General features: G+C 33.8%; 2 protein-coding genes across 14 annotated transcripts in view; both read left to right on the top strand.

The window, feature by feature from the left end:
* Positions 1–10,261, top strand: part of LOC146937664 (protein FAR1-RELATED SEQUENCE 5-like) — a 34,806-nt gene extending 24,545 nt beyond the window's left edge. The window contains exon 3 of the mRNA XM_085749491.1: positions 10,135–10,261. Coding sequence (XP_085605617.1) covers positions 10,135–10,261 — 127 coding nt within the window. The remainder of the gene's footprint in view (positions 1–10,134) is intronic.
* Positions 10,262–13,149: 2,888 nt separating this feature from the next.
* LOC146937663 (reticulon-like protein B8) lies at positions 13,150–21,800 on the top strand. Of its 13 annotated transcripts, XM_085751861.1 has the most exons (7): positions 13,277–13,295; positions 16,760–16,777; positions 18,591–18,809; positions 18,891–19,071; positions 19,182–19,323; positions 20,542–20,611; positions 21,413–21,800. In XM_085751861.1, exons 3-7 carry the CDS (start codon positions 18,605–18,607, stop codon positions 21,568–21,570), a joined length of 756 nt encoding a protein of 251 aa, XP_085607987.1. In that variant the 5' UTR covers positions 13,277–13,295; positions 16,760–16,777; positions 18,591–18,604; the 3' UTR covers positions 21,571–21,800. The 13 variants fall into 13 exon arrangements, with proteins under 13 accessions (XP_085607992.1, XP_085607986.1, XP_085607987.1 ...); XM_085751866.1 differs by lacking the exon at positions 16,760–16,777 and having other exon boundaries at positions 13,150–13,307; positions 18,591–18,779; XM_085751860.1 differs by lacking the exon at positions 16,760–16,777 and having other exon boundaries at positions 13,169–13,307.
* Positions 21,801–22,664: the final 864 nt, after the last annotated feature.

Genomic DNA, 22,664 nt, shown 5'->3' with positions numbered 1-22,664 from the left:
ACGTATGATGAATATGGATAGCAGCTTCATTGATTATGTTAGCGTGTAACAAACAATTATCTTGGTTCATTTTATGGATTAGTCCCGAGTGGAGTAACCCCGGAAGATAATCCCTTACTACCGGTGAAATGCTTAGCAAGAGCGCACCGGACTCCCTTAGTGAACGTGCGGGTCCCTTATGGCTTACCTCGTTCCCCTTGGAGAACCTTTTGTACCCAACCTTGGATGGAATACAAAAGACACGGCACCTTAGCTTAGTGAAATGCGGCTCCCTTGCGGCTTAACCATTCCCATCGGGGAACCCCTTGAATCCAATTTGGATAACAAGAGACATGACACTCTTTCTTTCTTATAAGTCTTAGTCTTATGCATGAAAAATAAACTTAAACATGCCTTCTCTTTTACCTCGGACCCTTAAACGATCCCACTAGAGCTAAGCTTAATGCTTGCTTAACTTACTTCGTGAATGGATATGGAATCGATTCACGTCTTGCCATACTCGTATGGCACTTAACTCTTATGCGAAGAGATTACACTCCGCGTCTTAACATTCTAGAGATTTTTGCTTAACTTACTAGTTCTCAACAACTATGTCGAGGCTCTACGTTCATGCCCTTTCTTATTTCATCACTACCCGGACATATTGCATAACATATCACTCTTGCGTATCATTTATCAACAAGTATTGATAACAATTTTCCATGTCTTTCCCTTGATTAAAACCTTGTTTGGAATTGTACTTTAGGCACTTAGAATTGAGGGGTTCATAGTTTAAAACGATACTGTAAGATCGAGCCTCGGATAGCCCTCGCTGGCCACGAAACGAATTGACAACACATGATGTGCAGTCAATTTCGCCTGGCCAAATTCTCTCCGCCATGGTGAAATTTTTCGCCGTGGCGAGCTAAATGGCGAGCTACTCCAGAGAGCCCTGATCCCCAGCTCGCCATGGCGAGCTAAATTCCGCCTGGCGAACTGTAGCAGTCCAGAATTCTGCAGAAAACGTGATTTTGCATAAAAACCTCAATTCAAGTGTTCTAATTCATTCTAATCATCCAAAACATCATAAAAACAGCTTATATCATGTGCATGGCATCAATTAACAATATTTGATCATAAATGGTACAAAAGGGGTACTAAACATAATACTTGGAACCTAGAATTTTCATGTTAATCTTTCATGACATAAACATAATCCCAAGGGTAGGATATCTATCTATGGAACTCTTCTAAACATGTTCTTGTAACGGCTCCAAGCTCCAAGCCCAAGCATGCCCAAAACCCTAGTTTTTGATCCACTTACTTTCTTTGTTCAAACCTTCTCAATCTGGTTGTTTTTCTTGCAATCCATAACATCATGATCTTTACTAGCTCATCTCTAATCCATTCCAAAGCTTATTTCACCAAAACCCTAATCTCATGATTTCTTCCCTTGTGAGGATATAGTGGAAGAACAAGCTCAAATAAAGCTTCTACTTCTTCCTTGATCTTGGAAGTACCATACATAAGCTTAATCTTTGAGAGGAATAAGTTTTGGAAGGTTGGTGATGAGGAGAAGAGGGAGAGTGGCGATGGCGAGTAGAGAGAAGGAGGAGAAGCCTTTCCAAAAACTTAGAGAGAGAAAGAAGATTGAAAATGGGATATTTTGGTGCCTTAACCAAATAAATATCCCTTCCCGTGCAATTACCAAATTGCCCTTGTCTTAAACGTGTTCAATACGACTCTGATACTTTATCCATGATAAGCTGACATGTCATAAAATATTTCCATCACACTTATTTTCCATGAACTTAAATCCTCTGACACAATCAACTGGTAATATACCGATACTGACAGGCGGGATATTACATAAAATCCCCATTTTTTTACATCTACTTAACAATGGCGGTTTGAAGAGGCGGCAGCGGTGAAGATAAACGTTTGAATGGGATGATTTAGGTGAGGTGATGTGGAGCAGAAGGGGAAGAGTGCGCCGGACAAGGAAGGGAGAGGTGCGGCGGTGACGGCGATGGGAGGGAGATAGGTGATATCAGAGAAGGAAGAAGGAGAGTTTGTACGCGCATTGGATTTGTATCATAGTAGAGCGCGTAGTGTTTTTCCTCATTAAAGAATTGCTTTTTCCAACCCATTTAACCACGGCCATTGATTTTATTTTTTCCTCATGTCACGCATCTATGACTTGAAATAGGGTAAATTGAGGAAACATAAATGGAGCAAAGATGGACTCGATATGATAGTAACATAGACCCTTCACACCTAATGCATCTCGCTTGTTTTCTTCTATTCCCTTACCATCTTCTTCCAACAACTAATGCAACCTAATCATCACATTTTGGCACAAAAACATGACATTGAATCACTGATTGCTACTATAATTCATTCAACTTTAGGTCCAAAATCAAAACATTTTCAAACTAAAAAAAATAACAACGTAAAAAATAATCGCCGCAGAACTAAAACTCGTCGACAACAAGAAAGAAAACCTCAAAAAATCATGCAATGGTCTTCAATCACACTCTTCACTCTTGTCTTCATTCCCTCTTTCACGGAAATACATCGATTCACACTTCACAACCATCCACAACACTCTCTCTCAAAGCTTCCTTCACCTTCAATCCCTAGAATTACAATTCGAACAAAATCACAATGACCCATTAATCTCTCCTTCAAAATCACCCAACCAAAAAATCAAAACTTTTCATCAATCCCTAATGGCCCATCTTCGAATTCTAAACCTACAATTCAAAATGGTGTAGTTTTAGGGTCCATAAGTCGTTTGGAAGGGTTAAGTACATTCTGCAAGTACAATGATGGAAAGAGGGGCTAAGGGATTTCAATGGGATGAATTTTAAGGATAAGGAATCAAGGATAAAATTCACATTGCTTTCAAATGTGCCTCTAACACTACTACCGAAATGACATTTAACGTCAGTGGAAATCTGCTTTTCACATCGGGTCCCAGCCGATGTCACTAAAGGTAATGTTGTATGTCTGTAACATTTCACATCAGGAAGGGAACCATTGTGATAAGTAATTTTCCACATCGGGCAGATAATCACAGATTTTATATGTGATAATTAAATACTAAATAATAGGTTTTCACATCGGTTGTACCATTGAAACTGATGGCAAACAAGTATATTTCACATCGGCTAAAATGCCCACCAATGTGAAATATACTGATATTATGCAAAGTTACTGCAGTACGAAATTAGTTTCATACATTCATTTCATTTATGTGAGCAGTTGGAGACCAATTTGAGATCCAATCAATAAAAATTAGGCTTAATTGTTTGGTCCTCACATTTTAACCAGCTTACGAAAATGATCCTACCTCTTTCAAATCGAACAAAACTGTCCCTAAACTATCATGTTTTTTCCAGTTTTAGTGCTACTCCCTATTTTCACCTCCAAAAACGCACATGTGTCAAAATTTTAAGTAATGTGGCATAAAGAACACATATGTGGCATTGCATATTTGGAAAATTTCATTTATAAATTCATCAAATTAATTTTATAAATAGGGAAAAACATTTTAACATTTTCAGAAATTACAATGAATTAAAAATTGAAAACATATTAGTAGGAAACAAAGATAGAAAACCATAGTTTCCCAAAATTCCCAAATCGATTTTGCTCTTCTTCCCAAATACGAACGCAAAAACGAAAAATCTTCTTCTTCCTTACTTCGATGTACTTAATTCGACCATGGCACAGAAAGGCAAAGAAAAAGCTAGGTTTCAACTTATGTTGATACCTTCATTTGACAGAATCTAGGATTTACCTTGTATAACCCACATTCATTAAACCTACGCCCATGATTCTCAGTTGTCCATGCAGTAGTAAGAGGTGAATCAAGATCACAGAAGCAACAAACATCTCTTCTACGTGATGCACAACTGTTACTGGACACAGTATATTGTGACATTTTCAATTTCGATAAAAGAAGAAAAATTGGAATAAATTGAAGAAGAAAACGAGGAGAAAGAAGACATAATTTAGCAAAAACATGGAAGGAGAAAACAATGAGGAAGACGAAATTGAGGAAGAAGATGATTTCTGAATGGATTGAAAACCAATTTGGGAATTAGGGTTTATGACTTTATTTCAAATTAACTTTCCTCTTTCTTTTAATGTTTTTGTTTGTTTTAATATTTGAAATGTTTAAATTGTATTTTGAAATTCAAAATTACTTTTTTAATTACATGTAAATGACATTTTCCAGATTGGCAATGCCACATAGGTGTTCATTTGCCATCTGTGCGTTTTTGGAGGTGAAAATACGGGGTAGGACTAAAACTGCAAAAAAACATGATAGTTTAGGGATGGTTTTGTTCGATTTGAAAGAGGCATGACCATTTTCGTAAGCTGATCAAAATGCGAGGACCAAAAGTGCAATTAAACCTAAAAATTATTATCAACAAAACACAAAATCATAATAGAAGAGGTTATACTTATAGCAAAATCTTAATTCGTATACCAAAGCTTCATACAACAATACCTATAGATCAATACATGCTAAAGCTTAGTTCACAAGATCACTAAAGCTTCATACATACTAATTTTACTAGACTATTGTACTATCACTAGAGCCTTAGAAGATTGATAACCTTTCTGCCTAACTCCTCAATCTGAGGAGTAAATCTAAGAGCACCAAAATTGACTCGGCAACGCAGCTTCTGAATCTCTAAATATTGACCATTATTGGCCAGTCGAGCATCAATTCGATTCAAATGAACAACTTTATACTGTTGTATCAATGGCAGAATTTGAAAATAAAACGCCATTTACTTTTGAATTTGGCAAACCAATAAACTTTAAAAAAATCATAATTGAGGGTATTGTATGAGAGAACACCACCATTGCACGACACCATCAAGTAACCATTGTTTTTATAAACCCTTGCAAAAGTGCAAGTGTAAATATATTTCATTTATATCCGCCAAATTGTCATAAAAATAACTACAAATATACAAATGTCATAAAATAAGACCTTACTCCTCTAAACTATGGCTCCTAATCCACCTCTGGAGAACCGGCTCCTCCTGAAGAATGTGATACTCCGATCGGATGCCCTACAACACATCGATAAAGAATGGATGCACCTCAGGATACTCCAATGTTGACTCGACTCTGTCTTTGATGATTGCAATAATCTGGAGTGGGTCGGGAACCTGTCTGACCTACTGCTGCTGAACAATAACCTCCTCATAAGGAGGGACACGAGCTGTGTACTCAGCGACAGGCACAGGGTCGCTCATGATAGGATGAGATACAAGATAGAACGAAGTCATGTAGCCCTCATGATACCCCAATTTCTGAGTCGCTGCTATCTGTTGGCCCCTCTATGTAACACCCTAATTCCCGTCGATAAATATTAAATAATAATAATATATTTAATAATAAGGATGTTACACAACTCGACATTAGATCACAAAAATAATATAAATTTTCTTCCTAATTAATAATTTCAACAGCAGAAACATTTCACCGTTCTCATTAATAAAATGTATCCTTGTCATTCAAGATCATAAATAGAAATAACAATAGTTCCAAGATTCAAACTAAAAAACAAATTAAATTAAACACCAACCTCATCTCCTTGGTGATAACTTGATATCCTGGGCAAGTAAAAGACAAAACACTATTACACTGTCAACAGCAGAAGCATAGTACATCTCACCATCAATTGGAAGACTACCAGAAGCATAGTTCATCTCAGAGCATTATCCCAATCTATTGTGATAATACTGCAGCAATCTGTCTGTCTAAGAATCCAATTCGTCACTCAAGAGCCAAGCACATAGAGATAAAGCATCATTTTATCAGATATTATGTTCAAAAAGGTGTTATAGATATGCAATTCATTGATACTGATCATCAATGGGATGATATATTTACAAAATCCTTGTGTGTTATCAGGGATTATGTTCAAAAAGGTGTTATAGATATGCAATTCATTGATACTGGTCATCAATGGGCTGATATATTTACAAAATCCTTGTGTGTTAAGAAGATTTAATTTTATTAAAAAGAACCTGAATATGCACTTTATCTCAGAATGATGTTTGCCTCTGAGTGATAACACAGAATCTGAAGAAGGTTCAGAAACTACTTTCTCAGAACCTCTATGAGTGTCTAAGACAAGTAGCAGAACCTAAAACAAATTCTGGAGTGATACAGAAGTTGGATAATCTAGATTGACAATGCAAGGAAGTAGAAAAGTTCATTATTGTACCTATCCACCTGCGTATTACTTCTTTGAGTAAGTTTCTAACGTGGCTTGTGACTGTTGGGTAATAACCTGAAAGCTATAATGATTAAGCTCTATTTACGATATCATCGCGCTCCCAAATGTCATTAATGTTCTTGTTTTTACGTTTTTTGAAAAACTCCTGAAGCTGAAAAGTTTAGCTCTTTGTTTATAAATATTTTTCTTTCTAATAACTTTTCACTTTATCTTTCAAAATGTTTTCTGATAAACAACCTCGTGTTTAAAGAACTCTTAGTGAAACTCAAGTCCAAAATGATAAACTCTTAAGTATATGGGAAAGAATCTGCAATCTCAATGGAAAATCGATAACAACGCTTGGAGAAGAACTGAAATTAATCAAAATATCCACTACGGAAGAATGTGATATGAGGATCCTGTTTGCAACACAAAGATGGATGAAAATCTCTACAACTCTAAATGAGGCAAACAACACAACTTTTGTGAAAGACAGTTGGGTCTTTATAACAAAATAAATGATGTATGTGCATGAAGATCAAAAGTTGAAGATAATACCATCCGTCATGAGAATTGATATCACCATCACTGATATCAAAGCTATGCAACCCAACTCTGCTATTCGTAAGGGCACTAGGGTTCAACTCATAAAAATTGGGAAGAAGACTATTGCCTTTATACCAAATGGTGGTTGCTTATGCTACTTCAAATAAGCCTTGATTGTTGGATTTGGGTGATTTCCAGTACTAGATTCAAGGTGGTGAAGGTTTTTGGCATCACTCTTCTTGCTGGGATGATGAAGCTGAAGTAAGAGCTGCAGTTTCAAACTTCTCTAGCAGAAGAGGAAACAAGATTGAGATTGAAGATTTTTGGACGATCAAACACTGAGTTCAAAGTTTAGGATCAAGTTTTAGTATTAGGGTCTTTGTTTGCTTGTTTTGTTTATTGTTCGCTAATTTTGTTTTTCTGTTTGTCAAATTTTAATTTTCCTGATTAATGAAGAATGTTTATCCTATCAGATTGCATCTTTGTTGATTTATGATTTTACAAGTTTTTCTTTTATTTTCTGTTTTTATTATTTTGTTGATGACAAAAGGGGGATAAAGTATTTGAATGCTGAGCCTAATAGAAGTTAAAGAACCTAGTTTATTTTTTCTGCAATTTATAAATTAAAAAAATAAAAAATATGCGCTTATTTGATATTCTTATCAGACTCTGATAAGGTATCATATTGGTCTTAATAGGAGCTTGCAAACCTGAGAACCTGAGAATATCAGACTCAGGGGGACCTTGCAAATCTCAAACCCTAGAGTCTAACTGTTAATTAAATTAAGGCTTAAACGCACTATTCACCCCATAAGTTTGCAAAAGTAGCAATTTTGGCCCCCTTTTAAAAGAATGGCAAAAATGACCCCCATGTTTAGGGAAATATGTTCTTTGACCCCCTAACATAAGGGAAACATGCTTTTAGACCACTTATCTTTACAAAAAGTTGCAATTATGGCCCGTTTTTGGGACACGTGGCGTCTTCTCAGCAATTTTGAGACGAAAGGGGCCAAAATTTTGTTTTTTTTTTGTTAGGGGGGCCAAAATCATAACTTTTTAAAAGTTAAGGTGTCAAAAGTGTGTTTAAGCCTTAAATTAACAACAATTGCGCTGACACTCTTCTCCAACGTCTCTCAAATCACTGCTTATAAAAGGAATGGAAGACCTGAATAAGAAGTAACAAGACCCTGTTATTTTTCTGTGCCAAAACTCTGTCAAATCAAATAGCGCAAAACACTTAGGATTTATTTTCAAGTTTATATCATAGAAATCCTAAGGAGTGAGTCTTTTCATTTGTTCAGTTTACACTTACTTGTTAGAAAAGTGTAAGAACAAATTAACTTGTTTGCAGTTGGGGCTAACATTTTAGAAAGTCTCTCGCCTGTGTGCTTGAGCATATAAGTCTCTTGGTGCAACCTTGAGCACCTAGAAAGTCTCGTCAGTTGTGATTGAGCAGGGTAAAGTCTTAAGCAGTTGTGCTTAAGCAAGGGAAGTCTCTTGCAAGTGTGCTTGAGCAAAGAAGTCTTTAGGTTTAGAAGTCTCTTGCAGTTGTACTTGAGCATTGAGAAGTCGCTTGGTGTGTCCTTGAGCAAGTTGTAATAAAAAATGATTATAGTGAAATCCTTGGAAGTGCTAGGGGACTGGACTACTTCTGTATTGTAGGAGGAACCAATATAAATTTCTTTGTGTCTGTCTTCTCTCTCTCTCTCTCTCTCTCTCTCTCTCTCTCTCTCTCTCTCTGACTTTTTACGTTTTATCTTTGTGTTCTATATTCCAATGCATTCAGACTCTGAGTTAGAATCTGCAACATCAGATTCTGTCCAGGTTGTGTTTAACACTTAGAAAAAGAAATCGTCGAAAAGGACAAAACAATTCGACCCCCCTTCTTGTGTGTTTTTCTCACCTTCAGTCTGTCATACACGATCTTAAGGTTAGGTATACTAATATACCCACCTGCTTATTTACCTCACGAATAAAGCTGATGGTTTCTCCATGCCATTTCTCTGACATGGTGTTGATGAGGCCGGGGCTGATGTTCTCATACCTAGTCTGAAAGAGGGGGGCAAGACCAGATGCATCCACCTCTTGCCAGAACCATAACGCTCTCGTCCCGGGACTGTCAGCTTCTCATTTTTAAGCTTCTTCCCGTATGAGGAAGGGGTCAACCGATGCGTCCTCCAAAACTGAAATACAAATTATTTAACGAACAACAAACCGTTAACAATATAAACATTTGAATAACTAAAAAAGGCATAACAATTTAATCGTATAAAAACAATAATTATAATAAACATTACCCATTCTAACATAACAATTAAATCGTAAAATTAAAATAAAATAAACAATTAAATTGACGAGTAATTAAAATATTTTAACATGACAGTTAAATCAAAAAAATTAATTAAAACAAAAAATTAAATTGACGCGTAGTTAAATTGATGTGTGATTAAAATATTTTAATATAACAGTTAAATTGTAAAATTAAAATAAAATAAACAATTAAATTGACACGCCACTAAAACAAACTAAATGGGAACCACAAAGAGAGCATACTTTTTTTTGGTGGTGTCCAGGTTCGAACCCCAGACCTTGCATATATTATGCATTGTCATTATCAACTGAGCTAAGCTCACGGAGATAAAGAGAGAGTACTTAACAAAACCACTCTTCTCTATACAAAAATAATATTCTTTCACAAAATAAAACAATTACATTATTTTGATTTTTTTTATCCTTTTCCCTAAATTATATATTTTTTCCGTTAAATTAATTACAGGTTTCATTAACCCTTAATTTCTTTTTGAGAAAATTGCATTTACCTCCCCTAAGGTTTCATTCAAAGACACTCACACCCCCTTTAGTTTGAAAAAAACAACCACCTCCCCTCATGTGTTAACTCTGTTATCACCGTTAATTTTACAACTTCCTTTTCCGTATCTATTATATTAATTCCCTGCACTTTAATTTGCTTCTTCGTATTTCTTCAAAATAGAACATAATCCTTTTTCTAATCTTCATATTTCTTCACAACACAAAATTGCAAAATGGAACAAATATTTGTAAATTGAGTTATAGATTCATAAATCGATTTTTTCAAACAAGATATCTCTTAAAAAAAAAAAACAGACTAAATAATCGAACCAAACTAAGGTTAAAACATAATTTTTTTTTCTGCAAAACGCACAATATATCCAAAAAAAAAAACTTTGCTTCTCAGCAAAACGCACAATATTATGTTTTCTTATGAATTTGGTAAATTTCAAATCTTTTTTGTTTTTCTCATCTGGGTTTCGACCATTCTTTAATGGGTCTCGCTTGAATTTCTTATTTTTCTTTTCTTATTATTAAATTGTGTTCAGGATGGAAGTGAATCCTAACGTTGCCAATGATTGCAATGAAGAAAGTGACACCAGCGGTGCCGACATATCTCCTTCGGAAACGGCGGAGCCTGCGGCGGCACCAGTAATGAAAGAAGAACTGTCATGAACGGACAATCACAACCTCGACGAGTCTCTTTCAATTGGTGTTATTAGGATGCCAATGACGGTGTTAGCGGGAAGAAACCATCGAAAGACCGTCACACGAAGGTGGAGGGATGATACAGTGTCGGAGGGGAAGTAACGGTGGTAGAAGAAGAACACAAATGTTTTGGTTTTAACAGAGGAATAACAGTGTTAAAGTGAGAGGGGGGTTCTGTCAATTGCAAACATAAATAGGGGAGGTATATGTCTATTTAAAAACTAGGAGGGGTGTGAGTGTAGTTTAATGAAACCTCAAGGGAGGTGAGTGCAATTTACCCTTTCTTTTTTGTTACAATTTCGTTGCTTAAATTACAAACGTTGTACATTTTGATTCTTTAAGTTCTTTTAATTGTATTTTGGTCGCATATAAATATTAGATACTTTGATCATTTAAGTTACACATTTTAGACACTTTAATTCTTCGTATCAAAGATTAAAATGTCTTAATATTTGTTGATTAAAGAACCAAAGTTTCGTCCTTGTGAGCTTAGCTCATTTGGTTAGGGATAATGCATAATATATGTATGAGTCGGTGTTCGAACCCCACACACCCTACTTATTCACTTTTAAGGTGAACTTTTAAGGTGAATTTATATTTATATTGCTGCTAGGCTACTTAAAAACAAAGACCAAAGTTTCCAATTTTCATAACTTAAGCAAATAAAATGAAAAAAAAACTTAATAGACCAAATTGCATAATATTTGTAACTTATGTGATAAAAATAAAATGAATTAGACTTAAGGAACCAAACTGACAAAAGTTTTATTGAGCTTTGCAGTATTGAGTTTATCTAAGGTGAACTTTTAAGGTGAATTTATATTTATATTGCTGCTAGGCTACTTAAAAACAAAGACCAAAGTTTCCAATTTTCATAACTTAAGCAAATAAAATGAAAAAAAAACTTAATAGACCAAATTGCATAATATTTGTAACTTATGTGAACTTTTGCAGTATTGAGTTTACCTTCTCTCACAATTCTCTCCTGTAATATCTTTATTGTTTTCTTTGTTTGTACAAACTTATTTGTTATTTACACGCACAACAAAAGTGTTCTTTTTTTATTTATTTCAATCTGCAAAATTGTTTTAGCATTCACGCCAAAGAGGTAGTGGAACTCCATGTAAGTTGTCCTTCACAACAATTATGTTATTCAATTATTTCTTTATAAATGCCACCACACACATTATTTTCCTGCCTATTTACATACCAAACATAATATTTCTAAAAAAGTCATTTTTTCCTTCATCGAAAATTCTAATCCAAATCTCATGGCCCTCATTCTATTCTATGTCCATGAACATTTATGTGATAAAAATAAAATGAATTAGACTTAAGGAACCAAACTGAAACTTAAAATTATTAATTTAATAGACCACAAATGTAATTTAACCAAAAAATAGTGAAAAATAATATGAACCGTGAATGTAAACTAGTTTTACTCCGAAGATCAATAAGAGTTGAGTATGACTTACCAACATAGTGTGGTGGAAGTAGTAGATATTTGAATCTCTTAACCATTTTATTTAGAATCATATTGTCGGTAGATACGTATGTAAAAACCATTTGTTGAGATAGTTCAACTCTTAAATCGATCTCAATTACCTTAAAGGAGTTAATATATTGTTAAACAACAAAAGATACATTTGATTTACCCAAATAAAATAAAGGGTCTTGCTCAACGAGTCTTTTGGGACTAGGGGTGGAAATGGGTTAGGGAGGGCCAGACTTTGTAAGACCTAAGCCTGACCTACTTCAAAAATTATAGGCTTGAGTCTGACCTATTACCCGTCATAGACTCATTTTTATGGCCTGACTTGAACTTTTTAAAGGTCTGATGAAGTCTGAAAGCTATTTAGTCTATTTTACACTAAAGATTAACAACATCTATAAGTCTACTATTAAATAGGCCAAAACTTATAAAGGCCTAAAGCACACGAATAGGTTTGCCATTAAATAACGAAATCCTACGAAGTCTAATCACACCAATATATTTGCTACTAAATAACCAAATTATATGAAGGCTTGAGTTTATGAAAAAAACTTCAACAATGTCAATAATGAAAGATATATTATATATAAAATGCTTAATAGGTCGACTTGACAGGTTTAATAGGTTTTTGTTTTTGTAATTTTTATTCTGAGTTATTTAATTAAATATGCTTTATAAAAAGCTTGAACATGACCTTTTGATTAAACGAGTTGGGCAAAACTAGACTTTAAATAGATTAGGCCGTTGACCCCTGTCGAACGTTCTGACTTGTTCCCACCCCTACCCGGAACACTCTTTATAGATTTTAAATAAATAAATTACTTCTTAACAAAGTCAAACATTACAATTCTAATATATTAAATACACAAATTTCTATAAAAACTTATTATCAAAGTCATTAAAAAATACACCAAACGTTAAAATTTTCTTAAAATAAAATATGATATGAGTCGGCTATTTTTAAAAGACAATAAGACCATTTTATTGAGTTTCTAGATTACCAATCATACCAATCCACCCAATAAAACATGTTGACCCTTTTCAACCAATTTCCTTTTATCGTAATTTATTTTTTATACTTTGAAGTTTGAATTATAAAAATAAAATAAAAAAAATAGAAAAGTGACTCAAAGTTTGTGTGTGTTAACACTATAGTTCCGAGAGGAAGATATCCATTAATCGAAGTGAGTTTTAGCCGCCGAGTAAGTAAAATTTAATCAAAAATCTGTTCCATCTTAGAATTGAATCAAATTGTGAGACGGTAAAATTAGAGTTTAAAATCAAAATTGAATACTAACATTGAATGAGTTACATGTGATTAGGTATGATTGGTTGTTTTTTTTTAGAGAAGGTATGATTGATTGTTGAGTTATTGTTTTTGTCACAATTTACATGCTGTTCAATTTCATAAACTTTTTAATTGAATGACATAACAATTAACAACCAACCCCATTCATTTCTCCATTCTCATTCTCTGTACTTCCCTTCTGTTTCATTCTCTCTCTCTCTGCTTAGTCTCTGGTTAGTCAATTTATCAATCATATTTTTTTTATGTATGATTATGGCTTGTTATCTTTTCTTCTGGGAAATATATCTATTTATCCATGTATTTGGATATATTCTTTATTGTGTTGGTTTTTGGTATGATTGATTTAACGAAAAGCAATTGACTAAGTGTGTGTTTGGGGTAGCTTCTACCATCAAAATGTTACGTTTGAACACCTCCCAACGTGAGAAAAGAAAAGCTACAAACAGTAGCATTAGAAAGAATGTGTGTTTGGCCCTCTCCCACCGTGGGTCCAAACAAGCACTACGCTTCTTTTGTATGCTGAAATCAGTTATTTTTTGCCTTTTGTGATATCAATTGAAGATTAAAGAGAAATGATTATTATGTTAGTGCTATGATTTTTTATTGGTATTTTCTGAAGATGTTTGATTAGATAATTTAAGATAACTTTGATGAATTTCTTTGTCAATCTTCTTAAGCATCAATGAGTGTGCATAGTGATGAGATAAGTCGAAATTCTTGTGTATTTTGTGTAAATTAAGATAAGTTGAACTATAATTGACTTTATCCTCTTGGGCTATTAATGTTTATGGTTAGCTAGGCTCTTTCTTTACAGTTCCTGATTAATTTTAACTTGCATTTGGTCTGGAATGTTTTTACCTCCTATTTTTTTGTACTTTTCGGTTCATTCCTTGCTTCAATTGTGATGTAGAGCTATGAAGCACCGACAGAGACACATTGCCAATGTGACATTGGAGAGGGTATTTGTTGAATGAGTGTTGAATTATTAGATGGAAGAGAGAGAAAATGATGTGGGGTGTTGGGAATTGAAAAAGTGGGTGTTGAATGGTTTTGCCATTGTAAATGGTAAGAAATCGAAGAAAAATCCATCATATTTCCTCAAATCAAAGCATAGCAACATGAGATAAAAAATATAGTATTTTTAAATTGGTAAATTCATAAATCAATTTATCTATTTCCCTAAAAAAAAATCAATTTATCTGGACAAAATAAATCAATTAGTTGAATAAAGATTTCCATCGAGTGATTTATATTTGCTGTCATGTGCTATAGTTATATTTTTTGAGTCCTATTTTCTTTCAAAATTTACAGGTTCATCATTTTAATTGGTTGATCTGCATATTTAAAAAATTCAATTAATAAACAACTTCAAATTAAAATTCATGTTGGTTTGAACTTGATACAAGACCTGGACCATGATGAATAGGAGAAAACATAATTTAAAGTGCAACCTGGCTAAAAACAACCAACATGGAAGAGTTCATGGCAGTAGTAGGAAAGTTACAGAGTTAACGGTGATTAAACGGTGTTAAAGTGGAAGGGTGGTGTTTGTCAATTTGATAACAAAATAAGGGAGGTTTGTGTTTAGTTTAAAACTAGAGGGGGTGTTAATGCTATTTAACTAAACTTTAAGGGAGGTTAATGTAATTTGCTCTTTATTTTTTGTTTCATTTTGGTTGCTTTAAACGTTGTACAATTTGATTCTTTAAGTTCTTTTAATTGTATTTTGGTCACATATAAATATTAGATAATTTAATCATTTAAGTTACACATTTTAGACACTTTAATTCTTCGTATCATCAAAATATCTAAATATTTGTTGATTAAAGGACCAAAGCTTCGTCCTCGTGAGGTTAGCACACTTGGTTAAGGATAATGCATAATATAAGCAGGGGTAGGGGTTCGAACCTGGACAACCTACTTATTCATCTTTAAGGTGAATTTCTGTTGCCACTAGGTTACTTGACAAAAAAAAAACCAAAGTTTCCAATTTTCATAACTTAAGCAAATAAAATTGAAAAAAAAAACTTAATAGACCAAATTGCATAATATTTGTTTAGGTGATAAAAATAAAATGAATTAGACTTAAGGAACCAAAATGAAACTTAAAATTATTAATTTAACAGACCACAAATGTAATTTATCCAAAAAAAAAATTGACAAAAAAATAGTGAAAAATAATATGCGCCATTAACGTAAACTAGTTTTACTCCGAAGATCAATAAGTGTGGAGTATGTGTGGTGGAAGTAGTAGATATTTGAATCTCTTAACTATTTTATTTAGAGTTATATTGTCGGTAGATACGTATGTAAAAAACATTTGTTGAGATAGTTCAACTCTTAAATCGATCTCAATTACCTCAAAGGAGTTAATATATTGTTACACAACAAAAGATACCTATGATTTACCCAAATAAAATAAAGGGTATTGCTCAACGAATCTTTCAGGACTAGGGGTGGAAATGGGTTAGGCCGGGCCAGACTTTGTAAGGCCTAAGTCTGACCTACTTCAAAAATAATAGGTTTGAGTCTGACCTATTATCCGTCATAGGCTCATTTTCATGGTCCGACTTAAACTTTTTAAAGGTCTGATGAAGTCTGAAAGCTATTTTAAAGTCTATTTTACACTAAGGATCAACAACACCTATAAGTCAACTACTAAATAGGCCAAAACTTATAAAGGTCTAAAACACACGTATAGGTTTGCCACTAAATAACGAAATCCTACGAAGTCTAATGACACCAATATATTTGCTACTAAATAACCAAATTATATGAAGGCTTGAGTTTATGAAAAAAACTTCAACAATATCAACAATGAAATATATAATTTATATAAAATGCTTAATAGGTCAATCTGACAAGTTTAATAGACTTTTTTGTAATCCTTAGTTTGATTTATTTAATTATTACAATTTCTAATATATTGAATACACATGTTTTCATAAAAACTTATTATCAAATTATCAAATGTTATTAAAAAGTACACCAAAGAAACTCATTAAAATTTTCTTAAAATAAAATATATTTTTTTGGTGGTGTCCGGGGTTTGAACCTCAAACCTTGCATATATTATACATTGTCCTTATCAATTGAGTTAAGCTCAGACACATTAAAATAAAATTTGATATGAGTTGGCTATTTTAAAAAAGACAATTTTATTGAGTTTCTAGATTACACGTTAGTGCATAGTTTTAAATTAAAAAAAGAGAATTTTATTTTGACAAAGTTCAAAAACATCAATAAAATATCTTGACCCTTTTCAACCAATTTCCTTTTATCGTAATTTATTTTTTATACTTTGAATTATAAAAATAAAAAAAATAGAAAAGTGACTCAAAGTTTGTTTGTGTTAAGCCGTTAACGCTGCTGTTCCGAGAGGAAGATATCCATTAATCAAAGTTTAGCTACGGAGTAAGTAAAATCTAGTCAAAAATCTGTTCCATCTTAGAATTGAATCAAATTTTGAGACGGTAAAATTAGAATTTAAAATCAAAATTGAATACTAACATTGAATGAGAAACATGTGGTTAGGTATGATTGGTTGTTGATCACTTTTGTCAGTTATTGTTTTTGTCACAATTTACATGCTGTTTTTGTCATTCCAATCCCATTCATTTTTCCATTTTCGTTCTCTGTACTTCCCTTCTGTTTCTCTCTCTCTCTCTCTGCTTAGTCTCTGGTTAGTCAATTTCATCATGCTAAGTTTTGTTCTTTCTTCTATCATATCTTTGTTATTCATGGTTTTTATTCCTTTGTTCATTTAGTTTGCTTATTGGGTTTCATTTATTTCCTGGGGTTTCGGTTTATACAGTGAAATGTTTTTGGATTATTTTGTTGTGTTAACCGGGTATCTCTGCGTGCAACTACAGAGATTAATCCTTTGTGTCGGATAAGACCGCAACGTGTGATTGTTTGGTTATAGTATATTAATTTGTCCTTTTGATTGATTGATGGCAGTTTATCATATGAAAGTTATGCTTATTCTTATTTTTTTTTTTTTTTTTTTAAGATTTCTATGGTACCTTTTTCCTTTTTGCTTTTCCTATTACTCACTCCGTTTCAAAATATAAGCAAACAGTTCATTCATTTAATGTCCATATTATGAACCACATACATCATTAAATTAAAGTGAATTTTGCTTATATTTTGAAACGGTGGGAGTACAATTTATCAATCATATTTTTTTTTATGTATGATTATGGCTTGTTATTTCTTCTTCTGGGAAATATATCTATTTATCCATGTATTTGGATATATTCTTTATTGTGTTGGTTTTTGGTATGATTGATTTAACGAAAAGCAATTGACTAAGTGTGTGTTTGGGGTAGCTTCTACCACCAAAAAGTTACGTTTGAACACCTCCCAACGTGAAAAAAAGAAAAGCTACAAATAGTAGCATTAGAAAGAAAGTACGTTTGGCCCTCTCCCACCGTGGGTCCGAACAAAGCACTAAGCTTCTCTTGTCTGCTGGAATCAGTTATTTTTTGCCTTTTGTTTTTTTGGTGGTGGCCGGGGTTTGAACCCCGGACCGGGTTTGAACCCCGGACCATACATATTTTTTAGGCATTGTCCATACCAATTGAGCTAAGCTCACGAGGACTATTTTTTGCCTTTTGTGATATCAATTGAAGGTTAGTGAGAATTGATTATGTTAGTGCTATGATTTTTTAATGGTATTTTCTGAAGTTGTTTGATTTGATAATATAAGATAACTTTGATGAATTTCTTTGTCAATCTTTCTTGAAGCGTCAATGAGTGTGCATAGTGATGAGATAAGTCGAAATTCTTGTGTATCTTGTGTAAATTAAGATAAGTCGAACTATAATTGACTTATCCTCTTGGGCTATTAATGTTTTATGGTTAGCTAGGCTCTTTCTTTACAGTTCCTGATTAATTTTAACTTGCATTTGATCTGGAATGTTTTTACCTCCTATTTTTTTGTACTTTTCGGTCCATTCCTTGCTTCAATTGTGATATAGAGCTATGAAACACCGACACAAACACGGATATCAGACACGACATTGACGATGACACAATATTTTTAACAAAATAGAAGTGATTCAATGTAACTGCATGTGTTAGTGTCGTGTCAGATACCGACACATGTCGGACAGAGGACACATGCTTCCAATCTGAAGTGTCGGTGCTACATGAGCAGAAAGGAATGACCATATAATTGAAATGACGCTGTGATCTCGCATCGTCAATCATGTCTAATGACTATCATTAAATTTTGATGATCCCTGATAAACTTGATAAATTTGAAATGCAGAAAAGTTAAATCAAATGCTAGAGATGTTTCATTTGTGACCTACTAGAATTAATTGGTGTTCGATGGTTCTCAAACAGTAGACTTAGTATATAATCATAATTTGAAGTTAGCAAATTGTAGCCTCTTGTGTTCTCATAAATGATTGTCAATGATGATAAGCTGATGTTTGTTGTAAGAGCTCTTTTTTATAGTCTTTGATGATGTGCTTTCTGGTTCTTAGATAGCATACGAACAATGCCTGATAAAATCACAGCAGAAAACCTCCTTCACAACCTTGTCGACACATTATCGGACAAGCCAAAAAAATCATCCTTCTTTGAGGAAGACAAATCAAAGCCAGTGAGCTCCGAGATCAACAGACTGTTCGGACGCGAGAAACCTGTACACCATCTTTTAGGAGGTGGAAAATGTACGGTATTTACACTCAATTTAATTCAATGTAAGATGTACATTATTTACGTCAACTAAGAATTTTTATTCACTTTCTTTTTATTTTATCTTTTGGCTTTAAATGCTATAGCTGCGGATGTTTTGCTATGGAGGAACAAGAAGATTTCTGCTAGTTTTTTAACTGGTGCAACAATTATATGGGTGCTATTTGAATGGCTCAATTATAATTTTATTTCTCTACTATGTTTTGTCTTGGTTCTTGGCCTGCTTGCTCAATTTCTATGGTCAAATGCTTCTAGCATGTTTAACAGGTGATTTGAGCAATTTTACATATTTTCATTTTCTCTTGTTTTAATTTATGTGGATATGTTTCTCAACTTTATAACTTTAATTGATTACGACGTGTGATATATGTTGACAGTACACCATCTCAAGTACCTCGTGTTGCTGTCCCAGAAGAGTTATTTGTGAACATTGCAACTGTAATCGGAAATGAGGTTAACCGTGGGTTGAGGTTTCTTCAAGATGTTTCTTGTGAAGGAAACTTGAAGACATTTCTCATTGTATGTTTGTACTTATTTTCATTTATTTACTTAGATATAGCCATTTATCATTCAGAGTTAACCTTTATCAAACATGTGCATTGTCCTCCGTGCTTGCTTTTTAATCAATTCCTTTTCTTTTGAAATTTTCAACATAATCTTTAAATTGTTTGACATGTTATTGATATTGTCATGGAGAATACTTTTTTGACCTTTTCTTAGTTGATATGGTAGGCTCAATATTCACTTAATGTGCACAGTATTTTGTCGTAGGTATGTTGTATGAATACTTCATAACATCATACTGCATAGGTTGTCACCATATTTATTCTGCTGACATCCATCTTTGCGATATAGAAGTTACTTAAGAGTCGATTGGAATTGCTTCACCGAAACCAGCTATCCCATCTTTCAATATCCTTGTCACTTTTCCTCATTTTAAAGCATAAAAGAAGGCATGGTGTATGTAAATGGAGTAATGTGAATATGAAAATTTCTTGTAACATGTGCATAAAGTGTTCGTCCAGGTTATTTACTAAGGGATTTAATTTATATACATCGCCGGTGTAAAGGTTTTTTACACTGTCAATCAATTATAATCTCCAGATCATTAAAAAATTTGATTTCAATCAGAATTGTTTCTAAATCACACATATAATTGGTTGTGATTTATTGACAGTGTTAAACGTTTTACACTGACGGTGTATCAAAATTAAACTCATTTAGTGAGATATGTGAAATTTCACCCAATACAGATAGAATGTTGAAAAGAATGTCGGTTAATTCTTCATGTGTGTAATTGACAAACAAATGTATAACCGATCCCATATAAAAAGAGATTAGTTGGTTGAATTTGTCAGTACTTTCGAATGAACTAAATCTCACGAGCCAGCTGGGCTGGCCCAACGTATGTGGAGGCATAGAGCTTACTCCGGTGTGTTGACCTCTGTTCGGATGAGGTCTGCTAATACACTAGGTCCTGCTATAATATTAAGTGTCAAGGTTATTATGATAATCTGTCAAAAATGATATGTTTTGTGGTTAAGCCTCATTTTGTCACTGTTATGGCTAGAGATATGAACATTATTGTGCAAAGTGTCAAGGACACTCAAGATTATAGCTTGATTTCAGATATTGATGTACCTTAGAAAATATTTATTTCTACAGTGACAAAGAAATGTTGTATGTATCTGTCTTTTGAATTTGTGATCAATTGTTGAAAGTTGAAACACTCTCCAGGTTGTCGTAAGTTTGTGGGCTGGTTCAGTGATCGGGAGTTGGTGCAATTTTTTGACTGTCATCTATATTGGTGAGTCCGGCTTTCTTTTCATCTTTTGATGGATCTTCGTTGTTTTATTAAATATGACATGATGACCCCAAATATTTGCACATGTAATTAAGAGGGAGCAACTTTACCCACCCCCACATTTCTTAAAAAGACATGATTTCGGAAGTACACATCTATACAGTGCAAAACTTTTTTTCTTCAAATGTGGACTTCTGAAATACTTTTGCAAGTGGGAAGATTTCCTCCCTATTAAGGTTGCTTCCCCATACCTAGCACTAGCAGTATATGCTCTAGTTCATGAAATGGTCTTTCCCCCTGAGAGTTATCGACTTGTGGTCGTATATACTTGAGCTTACCTAGAGCCCCAAAAAGGGAGCCACGAGCACTGGTCTGCAAAAAATATATGGCCAGCTTTCTTATGCCAGTTTTTCAATCTGTGTCCTTGTAAAATATTTGTAGATGAAATACTATGAAAACAGGAAGCAGATTGAAAACAAGGTGACCGTTTTGTAATTAAAAGTGAAGACTGGAAATAGAAATGTTTCCTCAAAGTAAAGAGACCCATATTTTTATGCTTCAGCTAGCCCTATGAAAACTTTTCTCCTGAAAATATGTTGAACTATAGTAAGATGCAGAGATGAAGGTTTTTTTCTTTTTAAACGTTAACATGACGCCTATTCACAAAGACACGCCTGGTTTAGTTCTTTCTGATAATTGTCATGTCAAAAACTGAATCTTATTTCTAAATTATGAACAAATGCTGGTCAATGTTATGTACATTCATGTTATACTTTAATACTGAAACAAATGTTTTGTCGAAAGGTATTGTTGCTGCACATACACTTCCAGTTCTCTATGAAAGGTATGAGGATGAAGTTGACAACTTTGTGCTCAAGGTCTTTGGTCAGATGCAAAATAACTATAGAAAGCTGGATGCTGGTGTGCTCAAAGGAAAACTCAAAGTAAAGAAGCATAATTAGATTTATCCTTATGTAAATTATTGGATTGGTTGAAGGGAATAAGTAGGGGGATGAAAATACAAGATCTCTTCTATGAATGGTATTTGACTGAAAGATACTTGCTTTTGTAAATGATATTTCATGTAGACAATCTGTGAAACTTATCTGTAAAGTTTGATTCAAATTCATACATCATCTTCATTTTTATGAGTTCAATGACTATACATTGATAGTAAATTTTCATTTGAAAATGGCGTTCAATGATCGTATTTTGTCGTAATATTCATATGGTGAGATATAATTGAATGTCTGTAAAGTTGTTTTACATTGTTGGAATATAGAAATCAAATTCTATATAATGGACATTCACCCTTTTTATTATCCACAATTCTTTTGCTGTTCTTGTACCAGTTGCAAAAGAATTCATAATGTTTTTCTTTTCCTTGTGGAAAACATTATTTGTTGCGCTCTGAACATTCAACCACTGCCTCCAAAGAACCAAACACCATGACCTCAACGTCGTTGACTATTCGTCTCTGTCTTCCATGCTCTCATCACCGGACCGTGCTTCCATGCTCTCATCACCGGATCGTGCTTCCATGACTTTGAAGCGGGAAAGACAAGTGCCTTTGAGCCAGCCCTGTTCGCTCGATCACTCGTGTGTTAGATCGTGACACATGTCTACTCTTTATTTTAATTTTTTTTGAAAAGAATTTGATGTTATCAGGAGCTATTCATAAACTTTAAGCCTTCAAATAGACTCTTGCCGTCTAGCCACCCACTGTCGTCGACCTTTCACCTGCCATCACATGTGCATCACCCTCAATCTACAATTTCTTGCTTTCTTTGTTCTTCCATGTAAAATATTCTTTCATAAATAATAGAGAAATGGTGTGTGTGTGTGTGTTTGGATCTTGGTTCTACAATTCATTTAAAATAAAACATACAATTAAACATGAGGACTGCTAGGGACAATCGCCTTTACACTCCCTCATCTACTGATGCCACATATCACTACTTTTAGTTAGTAAAATGGGCAACTGGCTCTCCACAAACCACCTCTTTTCGCTGTTTTACAATCTCTCTCTCTCTCCACTGCAAAAAAGGAATATTTG

The sequence above is a fragment of the Medicago sativa genome, chromosome 3, assembly GCF_051527215.1.
Source record: "Medicago sativa cultivar Bolivia chromosome 3, Bolivia_mono, whole genome shotgun sequence".
Lineage (NCBI taxonomy): Eukaryota > Viridiplantae > Streptophyta > Magnoliopsida > Fabales > Fabaceae > Medicago > Medicago sativa.
This window is presented reverse-complemented; position numbering and strand designations above follow the sequence as displayed.

What these genes read in the sequence shown, in the direction of transcription:
- LOC146937663 (XM_085751858.1), top strand. An exon ending in ACTTGAAGACATTTCTCATT is followed by an intron (nt 19,324 to 20,541) that starts GTATGTTTGTAC and finishes AACACTCTCCAG; the next exon opens with GTTGTCGTAAGTTTGTGGGC. An exon ending in TTTGACTGTCATCTATATTG is followed by an intron (nt 20,612 to 21,412) that starts GTGAGTCCGGCT and finishes TTTTGTCGAAAG; the next exon opens with GTATTGTTGCTGCACATACA.